Source organism: Acanthaster planci, linkage group LG07, assembly GCF_054643075.1.
Source record: "Acanthaster planci isolate LZ-2023a linkage group LG07, COTS_SCS, whole genome shotgun sequence".
Taxonomy (NCBI): domain Eukaryota; kingdom Metazoa; phylum Echinodermata; class Asteroidea; order Valvatida; family Acanthasteridae; genus Acanthaster; species Acanthaster planci.
Window position 1 is genome coordinate 19,457,571 of NC_141783.1, and position 19,858 is coordinate 19,477,428.

At 39.9% G+C, this 19,858-nt stretch overlaps 1 protein-coding gene across 1 annotated transcript; it reads right to left on the bottom strand.

The window, feature by feature from the left end:
- Positions 1 to 358: 358 nt before the first annotated feature.
- On the bottom strand, positions 359 to 17,349 carry LOC110976247 (uncharacterized). The gene is given in 17 exon segments (XM_022229353.2): positions 359 to 1,903; positions 2,659 to 3,685; positions 3,687 to 4,555; positions 4,784 to 4,959; positions 5,631 to 5,684; positions 6,102 to 6,173; positions 6,714 to 6,788; positions 7,849 to 7,917; positions 8,843 to 8,986; positions 9,706 to 9,777; positions 11,132 to 11,203; positions 12,172 to 12,252; positions 12,583 to 12,663; positions 12,947 to 13,015; positions 13,805 to 13,876; positions 14,542 to 14,613; positions 17,075 to 17,349. Coding segments are annotated over 17 exon segments (3,423 nt in total). The 5' UTR covers positions 17,275 to 17,349; the 3' UTR covers positions 359 to 1,685.
- Positions 17,350 to 19,858: the final 2,509 nt, after the last annotated feature.

Here is a 19,858-nt window from a genome sequence, read left to right on the forward strand (position 1 = left end):
TTGCAAAAATCACTGCTTCTACGCATTGAAAAGTTCTAACCGACCCAAATTTAAAACTCAAGCAAATATACATCAATCTGCGTGGTGTGTTATTTCACCAAGATCATGCCATTGCGAAGTTTGAACGAACAGCCCAATGAACAAGCCCTTTTTCTGGGGGAGGGAGAGAAATTACGGCATCTTATCCGTGGCTGTGTGAGCAAGAACCTTTCTATATGCGCTTGTTTTGCACAAATTTACAACCGCCAGAACATCTGAATCCCCCGAATTCTTGACACATTACGTAGAGGGGCACCAGATGATAATCAGTCTTAACATTTTTGCAGCCAGACCTCGTCCTCGGCGATGAATTATAATCTACTGTCAAAATCTTAAACACTTTTATTCCTTCCGTCTTTTTATCCACGTGTACATTATATATTTTAATAACATTTAAATTTTATCACCAGGGTATAGTTTATCTGTTTTATTTAAATCCCAATTCTGATAAACTGTACCATGGTGAGAAGTTTTAAAAAATATTCAGGTATCAAGGACGTTGCATGATATAAAAGTTACTATCTACATGATAAGGACCTTCATTACGTCTGTATATATTGTTAATGTTTTACACTAATAATTGTGTGAATTACATGTATTCTACTTCAGGGGGCAGATCCAGTACAAGCTTTTGCTTTCTGTCTAACCTCCTCCGTACTATTGTAACTTAAGTTTTGTTAACTTCTACATTATTCAATATATATGGTATGGAAATAGACCTGAAGTGCGCAATAGGCCAATGGCTTATAGGCCACGAGTGCCACCAAGAGCAGGCACAATTTCCCTAGCAACAGAAGCTCCTTCGATGGGAACTGCACTTCGCTATAGTTCACAAACGATAAAGAAATACATGCGTTGCGGTTAAATAGCTATCAACCAAAATGATTATTCCCGACCAATATGGTTCTTTTTTAATCGAGGAGGGGTGCTTCTACTGAAGGTTGATAGACCACCCTCAGTTTGCCTACAATTTGTATGGGCGGCCAAAGTTTGCAAAAAATTATCCTTTGGTTAGATTGCACCTCAAATTCCTTCAAACTGTACATTTGTCCTACCAATTTTAAGGCGGGTTGGATTTTCATGTAGTGTTCAGTAGTATGTGTATTATTATCTGCAGGTATTCTGTGTGAGATTTTTTAATTCTTTACTTTAATTTGTACTGACAGCCAGCCATAGTTTGGGCAGCCACTTGTAGGAAAACACGACCGTGGTGTTCAAAGCGCAGACCCTTTACATCCAATGAACTAACAAAGACCCGAAGTCAATGCACTACACTCCGCAGGTAGCGAACTTTTGGACACTGCAAGCATGATTTTCACTTGGTCTTCACTGGGTACAGAGTCGATAAAACGACAGTCGACAATACTGCTGCCAACAAGGCCTCTGATGACGGAGAAGTCTTTTCTCGAAATATTTGATCGTTGTTAATCTTTTCTTTCAACCCATTGCCCAAGATTTTCACAAATTCTATTTTGTGTCCATTACATGTACTATCACTGAAAATTTTACTTAGTCAAATGACTAGAAAAAATGCATGCAGTCTTATTTGACTAATTAAAACAAAACATCAGAAAATGAAAAACATTCATCTATGATGGTGATGCTCCTTAAAGGAGGAATCACAGTGCCATTTATATACAAACCGGTCACACAACCCGTGCCTCAGACAAACCTCTCTGGTTACTCTGTCCATTAACAGGCCTTCCGCTTAACAAAACTTGTGTCTCACTTCCTGGGCGGTGTCTCGATACCCAGTACCGTTGTAGTGGCAGAAGCTTGCGGCAGACATGGGCGACGAACATGGTAGCACGCCGGCAACATGCTGTCTTGAAAACCAGCTTCGCAAATGACCATATCGCACTTCCTGTGAAGAAGAAAGATTGAAACTGCAACAGAACACGATCCTCTAGATGTGATGAGTTAGTTGATACCAAAAGCTAACTCTGGACTCGGGATGACTCCTGAGCTTTTGGTAACACATGAACATTTACGTTTGCAGTATATTTGAGACTCCACTCAGGATTGATTGTACTAAGACGGACTTTAAGTAAGCCTATGTCACCTGCAGTGATGCACAACTAGTGCTGAAGGTTATATTTGCCTTTTGGGCAAAAACTCCATTATTTTATAGAATAGCTTACCGATATTCTCAGGTGTTTAACGTCTTCTAACACTTTTAAGCTGAAACTTAAATTTTATCTTATGCAATAGATTTCATGTGTCCTAATACATGTAGTCTCCAGGGTCCTAGTTTGATGAATTCTGCTGTTTCTTTTGTATTGTCCTGTTTGTTTCTTGTAATGGCATGCCTTACACAAGCTTTGCTTTTAAGGCTTTGCAACCTGTAGTGGCCTCTTCATCTCGTGACATTGTTAGTACCTCTATTTTGCCATGAAGTTGAAATTTTCTTTTTCGCTTAAGTTGCACATATTACTCACTTGTCCATCGGAAATGCCGATTTTTATCTCCATTCATATCCACTAGTTAGAATACTGTAAATCGTGCTTGAAACACCGATGATACATTGCATCATTTTCAATGCCAAAAGATGTAAATATGAATAAATTGAAAATCTTTGCAAGTGATTTTTCAATTACTAGAGCCTGACGCGTGACTTACCTGCCACAAAAGCAACGATGCTGAGGTTGAGAAGAACCAGGAGTACTGCCAAAACTTTCTTCCTTACTTCGCTGGGACCACTGCCGTCACTTGGCAACAGAAGCAAAGAGGCCACCAACAGATTAAGAAAGATGCTAGCCAGGGAGCACATCTGAAGACGATGTTCTGCAGCATCCTTCATTGGCTTTACGTAGGCATGGACGACGAGAAAGCTAACGGATAGGACGATGGTCGCGAAGAGGGTAAAGTGATCCTCAGCACCGAACAACAGAACAAAGAGGACTTGGAGGATTTTGCGTGCGAGCTCTACGATCTCCCAATACCAGAACTGCTCCTTGTAATTTTCACACAGGAAGGTTTCCCATGTAATTTTTCTATTTAATGCAAGGAACGATGGAGACGCGAGTTGACCAATGTTAGGCGCGGTGTCTATCATATTATTCATGTTATCATGAGAAACCAAATTGGCAGAATCTTCGATACGACCTTGTGGGATGTCTTCCAGCTCATGACGGTGAGTGTCATGACCGGTCTGACGGTCTGCAACGTCCAATGGTGTTTGGCCTAGGTCATCCCTGGAATCTGAAATGCTCGAGGAATTACTGGGCTTCTTTCTCCTCCGACGAATCATCCAAAGCATAAATAGTAACACTAATGGAAAACCTACAACGTAGCACAGAGAAGCTTCGGCGGCAGTAATATACATGCCATGTTCATATGTCTTACAGTCGATGGAGAAGTCTGATCTAAGACGACGTACTTTGATCTTTTCTGTTTCATCCAGGTCGAATTCATCACAGCCAGACGGCAGCAACGTCAAGATGGCATGTGATAGGCTTGGGTAGGCAATAAACAGCAAAATAACAACAACGAGATAGCACGTTTGCTTTGTTTTAGTCAGTACATCACTGCAAACATCGGCCGGTGTTTCCTTAAGGCATAGATACAACCAGATGAGGTTGTACAAACTCAACGCCGAGATAATTACAAGAATGGAAAAACTGAGACCAGCTATAAACTCAATGTTAAACTGTTGGGTAGGTAAAGTTTGGGAAATAACAACGAGGACTCACGATCAACTGCATGATATTCACCTCCAAAACTCTGAAGAAAGAACCGATCTTTATCAGAGGCTGCGGCCAAGGAAGGTCATGAACTGCGTCGAATATCTCTCCCATGATCTGATAGAAGCCGAGCAAAATCTTAAGTCGTGAGAACAGTACACTGACAACGGAGCGACCTCTTCGACGATGCCTCCGAAGGTCCCATGCAACAATACATATTGCTACAACGATGGCCAGCACAGATGCGAGGATTTCTAGGAGGAACACCCGCCAATTTGGGCATTTGAAGCACTGGCCGAACCAAGAATAGAATTTGGGTATGCACTTAGAGCACAGGAAATCACTGTAACCATGTTGGCATGTGGCATTTAGTCCCTCAACTAGATTTTGACACGAGGCTCTCCTTGGACATGAGTGAACTTTAGGCAAGACTCCTTGGAACTTACACGCGTGTTTATCATAGCTATCGTTTTTCACAAGAATGTTTTTGACATAGTTCTCGTAAGATTGGTAATTGTCAGTCGAACCCCAGTCCCAAGTCCACCAGAATCCAGGCACGAGGTGTTGGTATTCCCCCGAGCAGTTGATACCTTCCAAGGGGCAAGGGAAGCATTCACCGAACCTGTCTCGGCGGTAGTAACTGGATGCACAAGGGCACGCGCGGAATCCAGCGTGGTGACTTTTATCCGTGCCCGACGGACAAACCACACAGTCGCCAATACTTCTTCCAGGACAAGCCGCCGGTGTCACGTAGGTGCCATTGTTGCAGGAAAGGCAGTTCATGTCAGCCCCTGTCTTTAAGACTTGTCCGGTTCGGTTTTGGAAAAATCCACCTGCAAACGATGAACAGTAACTTCCTTCAAATCGTATAAGCAACCTCCCAAAGGTTTCAGAAAATTTCCAAAATCGGGCTTTAAAAATTTTCCCCAAGACTAACAGTTCACCCAAAGAGGAGCACGCTGCAGCCTCCTCTATCGAAACATCATAATGCCTATTTTTAAGTGCGACTGGCTGCACCATGATATTGTATTATACACAAATATGATAAATGAAATCCTTACCGAATGGACAGGCCCTGCATGACCCCCAAGGGCCTCCGTAAGTGCCTTGGGGGCATGGGGTGCATTGCCATCGCTCACCGTATACTTTTCCACAGTGAAATCCAGAGGTAATTAAGGCTTTTCGACTTTGAGACGAAACATTTATTGGCTGAACAAATCCACTTCCTACCAAACCACTGGTATGAAAACAAATGAATAAATATGGTAACTATGTTGAAGGCAAAAGAGTGTGGAATATAATAAAACGTTATCTGAACGAAAACCTTGATCAACAGTTAGCATCTTGAGGAGAGTTTCAAATATACGGTAGATAATAGCGTTACAAAAATGAGAGAAAAATAGCATAATATCTGGCCCAATAGGGAATTACATATGCACAAATAACTAAAATATTGAGATAGCGCACGAAGCACGGTTCCGATTCTATGATGTTAATTTACCATGCGCGTAAAGAGGGTCGGGGTATATATCCCCTCCTATTTGAGGGGGAATGGGTTATTGAATCATCCCCCACATACACACTTTTTGTGATTTTTGAAGAATTTTTAAAATTTCCCAAAGACTAAAGTTTTCAATATCACTAAAAAGGGACAGCAATTTTAAAAAGCCATATTCTGATGTAAGATTCTACCTGAATTTGATACACATTACAGGTGAACATCTTTATCATGAACGTCGCCATGTATATAGTGTATATGGTGTCCCCCCCTTTCAAATTTTCATGGGCGGGCAAGACATCCCCCCTCCCACTTTTCCCCATCCCGACACCCATCCCCCAATTTCCACAGAGATTTACCCCACTGTAAATTCCCAAACATGGTAAGGTGAGTATGTTAGCGTGTCTCACATTTCTACGTCTGATCTTGCCTGATGTACTCTTCGTAGAGTATTTTCGATGAATCTGTGGAATCGGTCGAGGATTATAGATTACATGATGATTTCATGGACAGAAGCAGAATTAGAAAGTGTGTTAGAAGAGAGCTCAAGCGTGCACGACAGCCGAGTTTTCAAAAAGCCCGAAAGCACATGCCGATCTTGACCGCAATGATCTGGCTCGAAGTGCCAACGTTCTTTCCCCGAGATGATCAGTTGCATAACATGAAAATACTCATTAGCATAAAACTAAAAAGCACCAAAATTAAACTAGTGCAATTAAAATTGAAAACATTTGTTGGTTTGCATTTTTTTTTATTGTGAAGGGCCTTCAGACGAATACGACTATGGCGACGGCTATGGCTATCTGCATATATACGCAAATTAACATATTTGCAACATTATCAGAGGCCAAACACCAAACTATAAACTCCAAGTAACTCACATTCTGCTATTCAGTCCCAAATCTTGCCAAACAGAATCCGAGATAGCTTCGATGTTGCTACCATAAAGTGACCTAAAATAAGACATACAAATTCATATTTTCACTTCCAAGATTGGATTAAACGGAATGACATGGCCAGTGATGATCTAAATGCGTGACCACCGTCTTTGATTTATTGTCTCTGTTCACCAATCATCGGTCGATGTTGTTGGGTCGGATCTACCTCTAATTAGGATAGAGGTTTTAAGCCACGTTGCTCCGCCTAGTTGATTCCGACTCCACCCACATTCAACTCCCCATTCCACTGTGTATGCCACCGGCCATATGTATAAAGCAAGATATAGGATGGAGAGCATCCTCCAACTTTGTGTTGGTCATTGTTTGATTGGAATCTCAGGAATTCTCGGTAACAAAACTGAAGGGTGTGCATAGGGATTGGACATGTGGGAAGGGTACCCCTCCCTCCAGTATCTTGCTCGGTATATCCGTTCAACAAAAAGGGGATTGCCTGGTGTGTGGCCCACCAACGCCGGGATACAACACCATCGAGGTGGCACGCTACCAAACTAACCAGCTAGGCGCAGAGCTGGTACGTTACTTCACAATACTTACACTAGCATTATGGTACTATTTCTTGTCACAAATGGCCTGTCAGAAATGGACTTCAGTTGGGTGTTGTAAATGTACCTGCAGACAAAACAATTGTTTTGTGTAACAAGAGTGTTATATAAAATAGCAGTGGGAATAGGGGTCTTCGCAGTTGTCGAACAGTACCGGTGTTGATCGAGCACTAAATAATTCATAAAGAATTTATTCAAATTCCTCCGGTGAAAATAAAAACCAGAATGCACATAAAAGGGCCAGCAAGAGTTCCGGCACATATCAGCCTGTAAAATTATGGTTCTATTTGGGTCTCTGAAAGGTGGCGCCTGTATGTGTCCGTACATTTAGAATCAGTGGTCTTTCAGACTAATTTTTAGCCAGCGTCGAGAGTACGACTGATATGTACAGTGGTTCTAATAGAGCTGGGTAATGGTGATGTGCGCCCCATTGTTTACCGTACATCGGGAAGCGTCGACAGGAAGGAACCTTCATTAGCTAGATAAGGAAGGGACCATGAAACATTTTGAGTGTTTTAACATAGTGCAGTGCGTTCCTTGGGCGGGGCCGTTTTCCAATACTCAACTTCGTCTCTGTCTCAGGCTTCGTCTTTGAAACTAATCCCCGATCGTGGGCCTGAAGTGTTTAAATTAAATTGAAGTTCTGTAATGTTTGGCTCGTTTGCATCTTACTTGATGTTTTGTGACACTATCAGACTTATTATTGCGCTTACAACTTCAAAGTTAGGAGGGAAAAAAAACAGTTCAAGCCTGGGACGGAGCCGAAGTCGAGTATTGGAAAATGGCCCAGGCATCTGATAAATTTACAAATATTTCGCAACAACCGATCCACAGCCGTCCCAGGATGGCAGTTACGTTTTCTTGATGCAGTCACCGCGGGGGGAGATGTCAACAACTGTGCCAGATACAGTTATGCCCGACAGTGTTTTGGTTTTTCTCTGCTTTTACCTTGACTCGTGAAACAGAACTTTGGATATGTAACTGCATGAAATTATGCTTTTAAGCTCTTGGTGGTGTCATATCGAAAAAATGTTCTGTCTGTTGATATATTTCTGGCTGAGTGTTAAATTTTTTTCTTTCTTTTAGTTTCTTTTAAAAGGTCTGAAAGTGTTAAAAGGTATGCTTACAGGTTGACCAGCTGAGTTTCAGAGAACACCCGGTCATCGATGTGGATAATGGGGTTGTCTGAGATCAATCTGTGGGTAAAATGATAAAAAAAAAAGATCTGCAATAACACCGCGTAAGCTGTTCTCTCTTGTAAGCTGTTCCCTCTAATGAGTTCAATGGTGGATCCAGGTAGGAAGGCCAACGGAGGTTTCGCCCCCCCCAAAAAAAACACCAATGAGGAATGTTTTAATCAGAGTGAACATATTAAGTGTCTTAAGTCGAGTTTTTTTTTGATTGACAGCGTCACTTTGTTGAGGACTTTGTTTCTGAGCAGCTGCTTAATTGTGACTGGTGCAATTAGTTTATGCAAAAGTGTACCGGGGACGCTGCTTACTTGTTTTGTATTACAAAATATAGAGGGCCTGGCGTTTCGATCCTAGCAGAATCTTTCTCAAAGGCAAAATAATAAGTGGACAGGACAAACAAGCAAACAGGGAATCTACCAAGTATTCCCTGTTTGCTCGTGGATCCTGTCCACTTGTCATTTCGCCTTTGAGAGAGATTAGGCTAGGATCGAAACGTCAGGCCCTCCACTTGTATTTTAGGTCACTGTAGTCAGCAAGCAGTTTGCAGCAGTTTTGTATTACAAACCTCTTGTTTTGTATCAATATTTATAATAATCCGGCCCTGAGTGAGTTGTGTGGTTTTGCTTCTCGTTAGGTTGCAAAGTGTTCCTGAAACCCTTAATTTTTTTCATGTCCTTCATGCAAACCCAATTGCTATTAAAGCGAAGTGGTTGGGATGTTAGTTAAACTTGTGAGGTGGCAAAAAAGGCCAAGGGAAATTAAACTTGGTGGATGGCGGTTTCTGGTGGTGAGGTGTTAGGGTGGGGCGATGGGGTAGAGCGGGTGGGGGAGATAATGGCGGGTGAGTGATACATGGTGATAGGAGAGTGGGGGTATTTTTTTTTCGTTAAAATTGATCGTCGATTTAGTAAAGTTGAAACTTATTTACAGTTCTCTTAAAGAGCGTAATCCGTCGAACATCTTCTTCGAGAGTACGGTCAGCATGTTATTTCCCATGTACAAATAACGGAGTTTACTCATCGACCGGAAAAGGCCATCTGGGAGGCACCTGATCATATTCGAAGACAAGTCCCTGAAAGAAAAGTTGTGGAAAATGTCACCCAACAATCAGGATAATAGTAAAGTTATGTCAAAAAAGTTGCGTCTGAAACCAGGAATGTTGTCTATGGCTGATCATCGTGGTAAATGGTTTAAAACGAAACTGTAGCCTTCACTGTACAGGTCCTTTAAGCTGAAACAATCATGATTTTACACGAATGTGCAGAAAATACGTCTATCGACAAAAAGTGTAAGTAGCTAGAAATGGACAGAGCTACAAACTTAAATATCCTCTCAGTAAATTATCTGTCATTAATAGCTTTTTCAACGGAAAACGCTCTAAAATCGTCTGAGAAAATCTTGAAAAAAGTCTGAATGGTCATGTAGTTTTCACTCCTGTACATATTTTGGTGGGCCGCTCACGCTTTTGACCGCCGTGCCTATTCATGTGCATGCGTGCATAATTGTGAATTTAATAGTAAAAGGTCTTTTGGGCTCTAGATATAAGAAACATAATTTGTATTGTAATAATGTGCGGAACGAATTCCGTATGCCCAAATATTTAGAATTCTACTGTTACAGATCTGCTTTTCAGGTCTTTTTATAACTTGAGATTCCAAGAGTTACTGTAACGGCAACCCTGACTAACTCTAGTGCGCATTCGACATAAATGCAATATGCATCATCGATTTGTGAAATGTTTCATTCAAAACATGTACTCAAACATCAAACCGTCGGCAGAAAAATACTTACAAGGTATTTCCTATAGTCGTGTTGATAAAAATACTGTCGGGGAGAGCTTTTATTCTATTGGAAGAGAAATACCTGGAAGGATTGATGCAGAAAACGTATTTTTTTATACACACTTGCTTGTTTTCAAATTAGATATAATTTGGAAAACATGAATATTATTCATATGTACTAACTACCAATTAATTTAAAAAATAACAGTACCAACTGTTTCATTTCTAAAAAAAAAGAACTGTTAAGGGAAAAAACAGAAATAGTCAATAATATCCAAAATGTTAGGAAAAGCAGCTTTAAGGTAGGTTAACTTTTCTTTTGTCTTATTCTTAACAAATAAAGTGAAATTTCAAGTCAACTGCCTGATACAACTAAAAGCAAAAATCCTTAAGTAATAACATAATAAAATAATCACTGTACGGGGCTTGTTTTTTCCTACCTAATCATGAAAACGGAATAATTTTTAAACTCAAACTACGCGGAACCAATATAATATTTGCTGCCACCAAAGGATTAAAAAGGCAAGCAAAGAAATTGAATGCTGCCGATTTAAATCTACGATTTCCGAAACAGCGTACAGCCGCCCTAAAAACCAGTCAGCCCTACAGGCTACGAGTTTCTCCTTTTTGCCTTTTTTTTTTAAATATTACAAAGATGTTCCCAAATCGATTATCATACAGGGTGGCCCCACAAACTCAACAAAAAGTAGGCCTAACATGTGTTTTCGCAAACCAAAAAAGGTTTTCAGCAAGTGTTTCAGGTACCAAAATATCAAAATAAAGCTTAGGATTATTATATTCTCAAAACTGAAGACTTCATTTAAACGCATCTGATGGTACGTTGCGGACAGATTTTCAATTGCATAACAGAACAGTCTTTGTTCTGTTCACTGTGAGTTTATCCAGTTTATCTTGCAAGTGCATGTAGCCAATGAATTCATATCGTAGGTAATCTCATCACTGTTCCTTACTTCTTTTGAATATTTTATTCAAAAAACCCATTTTTCGAATACCAAGTTCTTTGCCAGTCATATAAATAGGAGGGAGCAAAGCCAAAATATGTTGGCATATCGGTAAGATTACAAAGTAAAATGATGACTTCAGACAATCATTGTTAATTTGATAAAAAAAATTACGTTTTTAGGACAAGAGCACTGGAAACCAACTCGGCCAAGTACTTTTCTCCTTAAAACTTACATTTTACGGAACTTGGGGTGTCTGAAGTCTTACATTAAATCTGTATTCTTACCTTTGTGCAATTACCATCAAATACCTATGCACTCCACCTTTATTCGCTCTTACCCAGATCAATATTTGGCAGAGAACATTGTTACTCGAAAAGTACTCGACTACAACACTGTTCTAAACTTGCTCTATTGAAATTTTATTCCGAATAAAACAGTTCACCCTAAACTTCAAGTTTATCGGCCACTTACAACATATGTATGTATTTCAGTCCTTCGAATGCATCTGGTGCTAGCCGTTCAATTTGGTTATTTGTAAAAATCCTGTTGAAAAACAAAGAAAACGTTTACTTTATGCCAGTCAAGCCTAAGAGAATATCTTTGAAGGTCAGAGAGAGAGTAGCAATAGTGTTGATAAGTATATTCCAAAGAGTTAAAATACACTCTGTTCGAGTGAAAATTCAATCCCTCCGATTGAAATTAAGGACCACATGAATCGGAATGAAATTTCGTCACTCCAAAAGATTGAAATTTCACTGGAGCTTCCACTGGAAGGGTATATTTTCAGCGTTTTTCTGTCTGAATTCAGAGTGATTTTCACTCTAAAACGTCTTGTCCCTGATTTCACTCTTGCCGATTTAGATACTATAACTGTGTACGGCATCAGGTGCACATTATAATGCATTCATGGGTAAAAACAAGGACAAATATATAGTAACCCCGTCCACCGTCTCTAAAATATCTTTAGTATTTAAAATGGAAGCTATCTACATGCCTCTAATGGAACCGATGACATTTAGACAAACCGTCACCATCGACAATCAGGTGATGCATTGAAAGATTTTCCTATAACGTTGCCGATAATGTAATGATCATTAACCGCCCGTTGATGTAATAACGAAAAATCCGATAATATAGCAACCATTTGCTTGTGTTTTAGAGCATCTGTGAGGACCATACAGCCGGTCCTATCCCTTCTCAAAAAATTGACCCAACTAATCATCTAGAGGTTCCTGGAGTTGAGTTGGCCCAGCGTTTCCTATCTCGCCCTCAATGTGCACGCCGGTGGTTTGAATCCCATTCTAGCCTTTATAAGAAATATCCTTGAACACATTCCCAGTCTGCGAATATTCCTTAAATCCAAGTGGTTTCAGCACAGCATTTTTTGTCGTAGACAGACTGCTTTTCTTTGAGCACTTTTGGTACCGTCACCATAAATAAATTTAAGAATAGACTCGTTTCATTAATATTGTCATATTAGTGCATCATAGTTTTCTCCAGAATATACTTACAATATATTTACGGTACTTTCTTTGTGTTTTTGATACATCAGCCGTGATGGAATCTCCAGTAGACGATTACCGTCACAGTTACTACAAAATCGCGGGAATATGAATAAAGTCAACTAGTTGCGACTGTATTGTCTCCACTTCGTTGGTAAAGTCTTTCATGGATGGAAAAGTACAAATGCAGCGGTAAATACTTTCATAAGTGAAAAAAATCACAAAACCGCTACAAAACAGGCTTTACGTGGTGGCCATCTTGCAGGGCAGTTCTTTTGTGCCACAGGGAAGCCTCATTTACGCATAAATGCGGAACATAAGCACTGGCCTGCAAGATGGAAGCCCCGCAAACCCTCTGTAATGCATGTTCTCCGTCTTCAAAATCGACAATTATATCGAAGAGCATTGTGTAAATCTTACATGCGTCCGGGATATGATATTCCACTGAATGTCAGCGGGTCCAATATCTTCAGTCTGTTGTGATCCACCCTCATTTCAAACCTGTTAAAGTTGAAGAGTGAAATACGTACTACTGATTACACACTTTTCACCGGTGATGAAATCTGCGCATACCAAATTTAGTAAAATTAGCGTATGCCTTTTGATGCCAAACGTGAAAAATGAGCTTCCAACGGCAACATTAAATCGAAATGGATGTCAGTTTATCAAAACGTTCGTTCGGTCTGCCCAAAATTACGACAGCTGTAACAAGTTAATCATTTGCAAAAGAGGTTAGATTAGAATTCATTCAATACAAAATGATGATGAAATGATATCAACTAACCACAGTTCTCTACCGACGCCAAACATGATGTCTGCATCCAGCTTCTCTAGTTGATTGGAACCAAGGTTTCTAAACGATTGAATGAGGGAAAGTAAGACTTGGAGTACTGGGCACAAAGACAAACCCTCCAATCACCAAAGTCCAGATGTCTGCTCATATTTTTGGTAAACATCCGTTGTGATGAGAAAAAATCCCGCCCCACACACTGAAATTATTGGGCATGGCAAAAAAAATACGTGAGAAATCTGGGCTTCCCAACCTTGTTAGTTTTATTTGATATAGTAGTTTGTATTGTCCTCCTCAGTAATCCGACAGTAATTACATGAATACCTGTCACCAGAAATGCCAAGGTTTATCACGTCACGTCGACATATTTAAAAAGTAATGCAACTTAATCCCTTAAAGTAATTCTCTGAGTTGACTTCCCGATGGGGAGATAAACAACTTGTCTAGATATAACATCTCGCGGAGACAACCTTCCGAAGACAAGATAACGACTTGTCGAGAAGTACTATGTCAGCAATTCAACATCCAGCACACCAAGGCCTCTCCCATGTCATTTCTCCTCGAGTCAACTTCTTGACCACAGCATGATTTTAAGAAATGTTATCTTAACAAGTCGAGGAATAGATACGATTTGTCGAAAAGTATCATCTCGCAAACCCGTAGACACCTGACAACTTATTTTTGTGGGAAAATTGACTTGATGACTTTATATCTTCGACTAAAACTGTTCATCACAGCACAAGAATGACTACAGTGGCGGCCAGAAAACCCAATTCGAAGATGACCCCCTAATTTCAAGCATAGTGATGTTTAAGTATCTTTTCAGGGGAATGTCTTAAAAGGCTAACTTACAAATGCAGCAATCTGGAAAGTCCACTAAAGCATCCTGGCTCAATCGTCGATATTTGATTCCATAATAGATTCCTTGAAAATGAAACAAAATCGTAACAAATTTCTCTCTGATTACACAATTAGAATATAGTACAAATATTCTTGTATACGTTCTTCATTTGATATCACTATTAATGTGACAATCATTTTCGGAAGTCAATCTTTATCATTATAAAAAGATTTTAATTTGGGAAATGATTTTTGCAGGTAACGGGAGGAATTCTCTTTATTGGAGAAATGTCGGCTCTAAGAAGAGCCAGTTATGACAAAGCAGATTGAAATATGTCATTCCTGCAATTGATTTATTTTGGTTTCAATTACAGAAAGGCTCACTCTATTTTTAATGAATGCTGGAGTCAACAAGCTTTGTAATCAATGGAAGCGAAGGTTTGACATTCCATAGCCGTGGGCCACGTAAAAATAACTCAGAAGTTGAAGTCTTTAAAGATCCTTTGTTAGTTGTGAATCAAGTTGTGATCAAGTAAAAAGCCAACATTTGGCCTTGTTAACGTAATTAGAGAAGCCACATGGGCACAATGTCAGTAGTCAACTGGTCTAACACCAGTCGTGTCAGAGGCGTGTTATATACGTGGGGTCGCACACGGGACATGGATTCATTTACAGAGTAATACCTTTTACATGTTGCAATTGACGTTAGTGGACACAGTCTTTGGAATATACTATGAACATATACTTACAATGTTAAGAGTCTGGTGAGGTTCATGAAGGTTTGCTCATTTATTCTGGTAAGGTTATTATGTCCAAGCTCCCTGAAATAAAAAAAAAAGTGCAGTGATGATTGAACGCAATAGAAGCAATACGTTTCCGGCATCATTCAACTCGAGCTTTGCCACTGTAAATGGCCTGTGGTTGTGGCACCAGCTTATATAGTAATTCATATAGCGTAAAAAATATTATCCAAAGGACTCTCGGGCTAATCATTGGCGGGCATGTCTTACCCTTTCCAAGTATCCCGCTTTGAGCCAACAGTAATCCCGGAAGGCAGTGGTTCACCACTTGTCGGCTGATGACGTGTAAACATGCACAATTTTGCTTAATTGTTTCATGCAGGAGTGTAAGTTTTTTTTTTCATTTCCGCAGTTGACGCATTAATGCGTAGTGTATAATTAGGTCAAAGCGCGCAACACAAACCTACACGATGATACTCCTACCAAGTGGACCACACCCTCTCAGACTACAATAATCCAGAAATGCCTTTCTTAAGTAATTAGAACTGAATTGGGGAGCCAACAACATACACAAAAAAGCTAAGGGGATTTATTACCTGTTTTATTAGGTAAACGAAACGGTACTAACAAAGAGACACGATTACAAACACCACAACTAGCAACTCCTTTGTACAGAAAAGATTAGAAAAAACACACGGCAACGGGTGATGCGTATACTCTGTTTACCTTTTGCATGTGAACTGGCTGCAAATCTGGGCACGTGCCACAATTTTTGCAAGGGCAGTTGAAAACAGCTGAACTTCTAGAAGAACTCAGAGGGGTTAGAATGAATAGCCTAATGCCTAAATTCAAGAGTTGTGCCTTCTACATAATGGACACCAGAGTAATAAATTGAAAGTTTGAAGAATTTACGGGGTTTTAAAAAAGCCCGCCCCACCAGCTAAAAGCTCAACTTTAATTGTTTCAATCTCTTGTGATCCCGTTTCTTATTGTAAGTATGACTACTACTGAAATTGAGGATAGGCGTCGAACATTAATCATTTTGTTTCAGACAACGCCTGAATAAAAGCCTTTTAAATATTAATTGGTCGTCATTTTATACATTTTCAGTCCAGCCACAATAAACTTGCACTACCAACTTCTCATCGTCTGTTTCTCTTGTGTGTCATGCTATTTGCTATAGTATACTTGTTACACAAAATATTTACTTTGGTTTATTTCCCCCATTAGAAGCATAACCATTACTCTAGCTCCATACCATTATTTCTACGAGCGCAGTGGAGTGAGCAACATCGCCGGCAATTTTACAAAACCTCAAGTTTCGAATCAAATCGGATATGATCTGATCATCTGATCTGATACTCAATGGCTTTGCTTGCATTCAAAATTTCGAAGCCCGACCTGCCTCTGCAACACAACATGTAGGATTTTTTGACGAGGTTTACACATACCTTGAAGGCAATTCATGCCTTAATTTCTCATTTTGTTCTCTCTGTTTCAGCTGAGAGTTCCCAATTAAACGGTTTTGCCCGATCTTGGACGTTTTTAGTACGGCAGTTTCGCTTTATACATCTTTGCTGAAAATATCCCAATGTATTCAAATTCAAAATCTTTGAATATTAAAACATTTCTTTAAAAGTCTGCTCCCCTATAGTGTATCTCTGTTTTGTTTGTTTTTTCTAACTCTAATATTTGTACGTGTATGTGAGATGCATTTTAGGAAAGAGTTCCATATACGGACAACACTACTTTTCCCTTTAATTAAAATGTTAACGTGTCCTAAAAAGTGAAATTCAGCGAAGGAAATTCCAAAGTATTTGTTTGGAAAACACTTGGGTTTTTCAGACAAGTCTCATAGGTTTGTGCACGGGGCCTCAAGTGTTGTTCGAACATGGAACTCATCCGAAATCTTTCCGCATTAAGTTTTATTTTGACTCAGCATTGGGATATTTTCAGCAAAGATGTATAAAGCGAAACTGCCGTACTAAAAACGTCCAAGATCGGGCAAAACCGTTTAATCGGGAACTCTCAGCTGAAACAGAGAGAACAAAATGAGAAATTAAGGCATGAATTGCCTTCAAGGTATGTGTAAACCTCGTCAAAAAATCCTACATGTTGTGTTGCAGAGGCAGGTCGGGCTTCGATAGAAATGTTCTTTCATGCGTGATAAGACTAGGTCTGGGACAAGTTTGGTATTCCCCCACCCATTCAAAAACATCTACGACAAAGGGTTCCAGAACGACCCGAGTTACTTCCGCTCTAGGTTTCATGTTCAATGTATCAGGCAGTGTCAAAGTTGAATCTCCGTACAGGCGCTGTTGGCTTTAGGTATTATGGTTTCGAGGAACCTCCATGGTGGGAAAAAACACTTGTCAGTTACTGTTCAAATTGGGAACCCAATTTCTTTTATTTTTTGTACTTATGCAACAGTTAATCACCAAAGTAAATGAAATTCAGAGCAAAAAATATCGAATTACCCGGTCACGAGTACTTTCAAGGGTTCTAATGAAATCATTGCATTGGGAAGCACACACTAACTTACAGAATAGCAGTATCTTGTGGTATTCCAGGAGGCACAGACGTCAAACCTTTGCCCGTACAGTCCACTACCTTTGTTCGTGTACACGTGCAGAGCTGGCAAGCCTCATCTCGACCGTGAACGAGAACCACGAGAAAGGCACAGAAAAGCGCAGCCTGCAACACTCGATTCTGCAAGAACCACATTGCACCTCCACTGAACATTGTTCCGTCCTGACATTGCTATGTCATCGTGTGAGCACAATCACAGTTGTTGATATCGTACAACCCATCCAATGATGGTTTGTCTCCAGCCAACAAGGAAGTTTAAAACCGAACCCATTACAATGGGTTCGGTTTTTAACTTCCTGGTTGGCACATATTATGTGCAACAGCAAGTTTAAACATTTTTAAAGAATGTATTTCCGTATAAGCCCTGACATACAGAACCTTACCCCAGTGCTTCTTTCTGAAATGGAATCCGTCAATCGAGGACCGCTTTCTTGAGTAAGCTGGCTTTGGGATCCGTGAGGCCCATAGTTCTGTATGAGTTATTTTGTGCGAAGGCTCGGGTTCGCCATTAATTTTAATTCTGACGAAGCATAGAAGAATGGGTGAACAGAGCCCGGTGCGGGCAGAAGAGAGTGTCGTGACATTTTGTACTTTGCTACAAAAGCCCTGGAGTGCCATCAAGTATATTTTTTGAAAAAAATGAAGTATATTTTTCGAAGTTTGATTTTAACGAGATCCATTTTTACCGAAATGTGTTTCTACGGGATGTATTTTTCTCACAGTTTTGTTTTTACAAAATACTTTTTTGAGATTGTTCTCATGCAGTGATCTATTTTCAGAAACATTGTTTCTTTTTTTGGAAAATTTTGTTTTTACGAGATATATTTTTCCAATTTTGTTTTTTATGAGAATTTTTTTTTAGTTTTGTTTCAATGAAATCCATTTTATCTGGAGTTTGCTTTGGAAGATTTATTTTTTCCAATTTTGTTTAATGAGGTATATTTTTCTAGTCCCGGACTGGGGGCAGTCTAGTCGACCACCTCCGTATCCTTGGCCCTACGACGGCCAAGGATACGGCTCAATCACCCCAATGGTTATTGATCTGTCAATACGGGCAATTTTCAGTTTGTTTGTGTCCGTGAAATTTTGGTTTCTGTTTTGGTCTTCTCAACACGGCCATTCGTTTACTACAGTGATTAATTCTCAATTGTTGTTTGACGGGTGATACACACCCATTGGGATCTGTTTGATCTGGGAACCAGACAACGTGAAAGGCGTAGGTCCCCAGAGCGTGACGTTAAAGAAACGTGAACCGAAATACATGCAATGCTGGATCGAGTGTGACTGTGCGTATCACTCGTACAAACAAATATTTCCAAAAACAGAAACGTTTCTAATAATAGATCAAAGAGAGAGATCTCAAAAATATAGGCCCTATATCTCGTAAAAACAACCTCCGAAAAAATTTAGCTCGTAGAAACAAATTTTGGAAAAAATACCCTTCACTTTTTCAAAAAATATACTTGATGGCACTCCAGGGCTTTCGTTCTTTGCAACATTCACAGGCAATATACAATGCATAAGATTTTTAACTGGTTATCTGTTTGCCGGGCGCACATATTCCGTCTTTTTGCGTTGTTGTTGTTACCAGCTGCATATGAAATATGGTCCGGCCAATGTAACCTTGGTCACCACTGTAGGCCCTATATGTACAATTCCACCGTTGTGACGCAGAGCATGAATTTGTAGCTGCATGCACTCTTAAAGCAACCTAGTCAAAATGTTGACTGACTTTCCTAGTTGCTCAAAATTGCCTATGGATTCAGTCAAACACACACGCTAACGTTGGCAAATCATCCTTTCTGACAAGATTCCTATTCTATGCCTTTGAAATATCAATGAAGTGACTAAAAGATCTAGTCAGATTGGCTAATTTCAGTTGCACCCAGCTGAACCTGAAGAGCTAGTCAAATTTTACTGAATTCTAGTCAAATTTGACTGATCCTTTTTAGAGTGTGGATGGTGGTCCTCCCAACAAAGGATTCTGAAAACGATGGCTAGATTTTGATTGGGCTCACGCAGATAGCTCACTCGGTTACAGAGTTTTGGCTTGATCAGGGATCAGATTCTTTTCTCAGCCTTTCCAATGACTGTAAATTAAATACAGATCTTAATGCGACCGTCCCGTCCTCGAACATACGCTCGGGCAGGGGACGCTGAAATTAGATGGAGACTTTGATCCTTCTTGTCAAGCTCTAGTTTGGGCTTTAAGTCAGACTGCATTCAGTGCTGTGATGCAATGGAGAGCTCGTATACTTTACATGTTTTCCAGAGCCAGTTGAAGCATGTTGTTTTTTAAATGTTCATACAAAAGTCTGAAGAACAAACTGCTATCCCATTTTTTTTCTCGGACCAGAATCAGATATATTTGTTTTCTCTTAACTAGTAAATTTTAAACGAAAACTAGTATACTGTCGTCACTTCTCAGTGAAAATATAAAAGAAAATAAATACGAGAGGCTTGAAAGAAGTTAGTGTCCTGCCATTAAACAACTGAACGGCGGAAATCATCACTATCGTGGGCATAAATCCCGGACTAATGGGGTACATATTCCACCCACACCCCACTTTTATTGGGGATTATGGGTTACTGAATCATTCCCCTTACCCCACTTTTTCATCGTGTGAAAGAAACAGAGTGGATTTTGAAGAACGTTTCGGCTTCCCAACAACCAAAATGTCCCGAGTAGTACTCAAAAAAGGAGAACACAAAAAATCCATAAATATGCCGTTCTGAT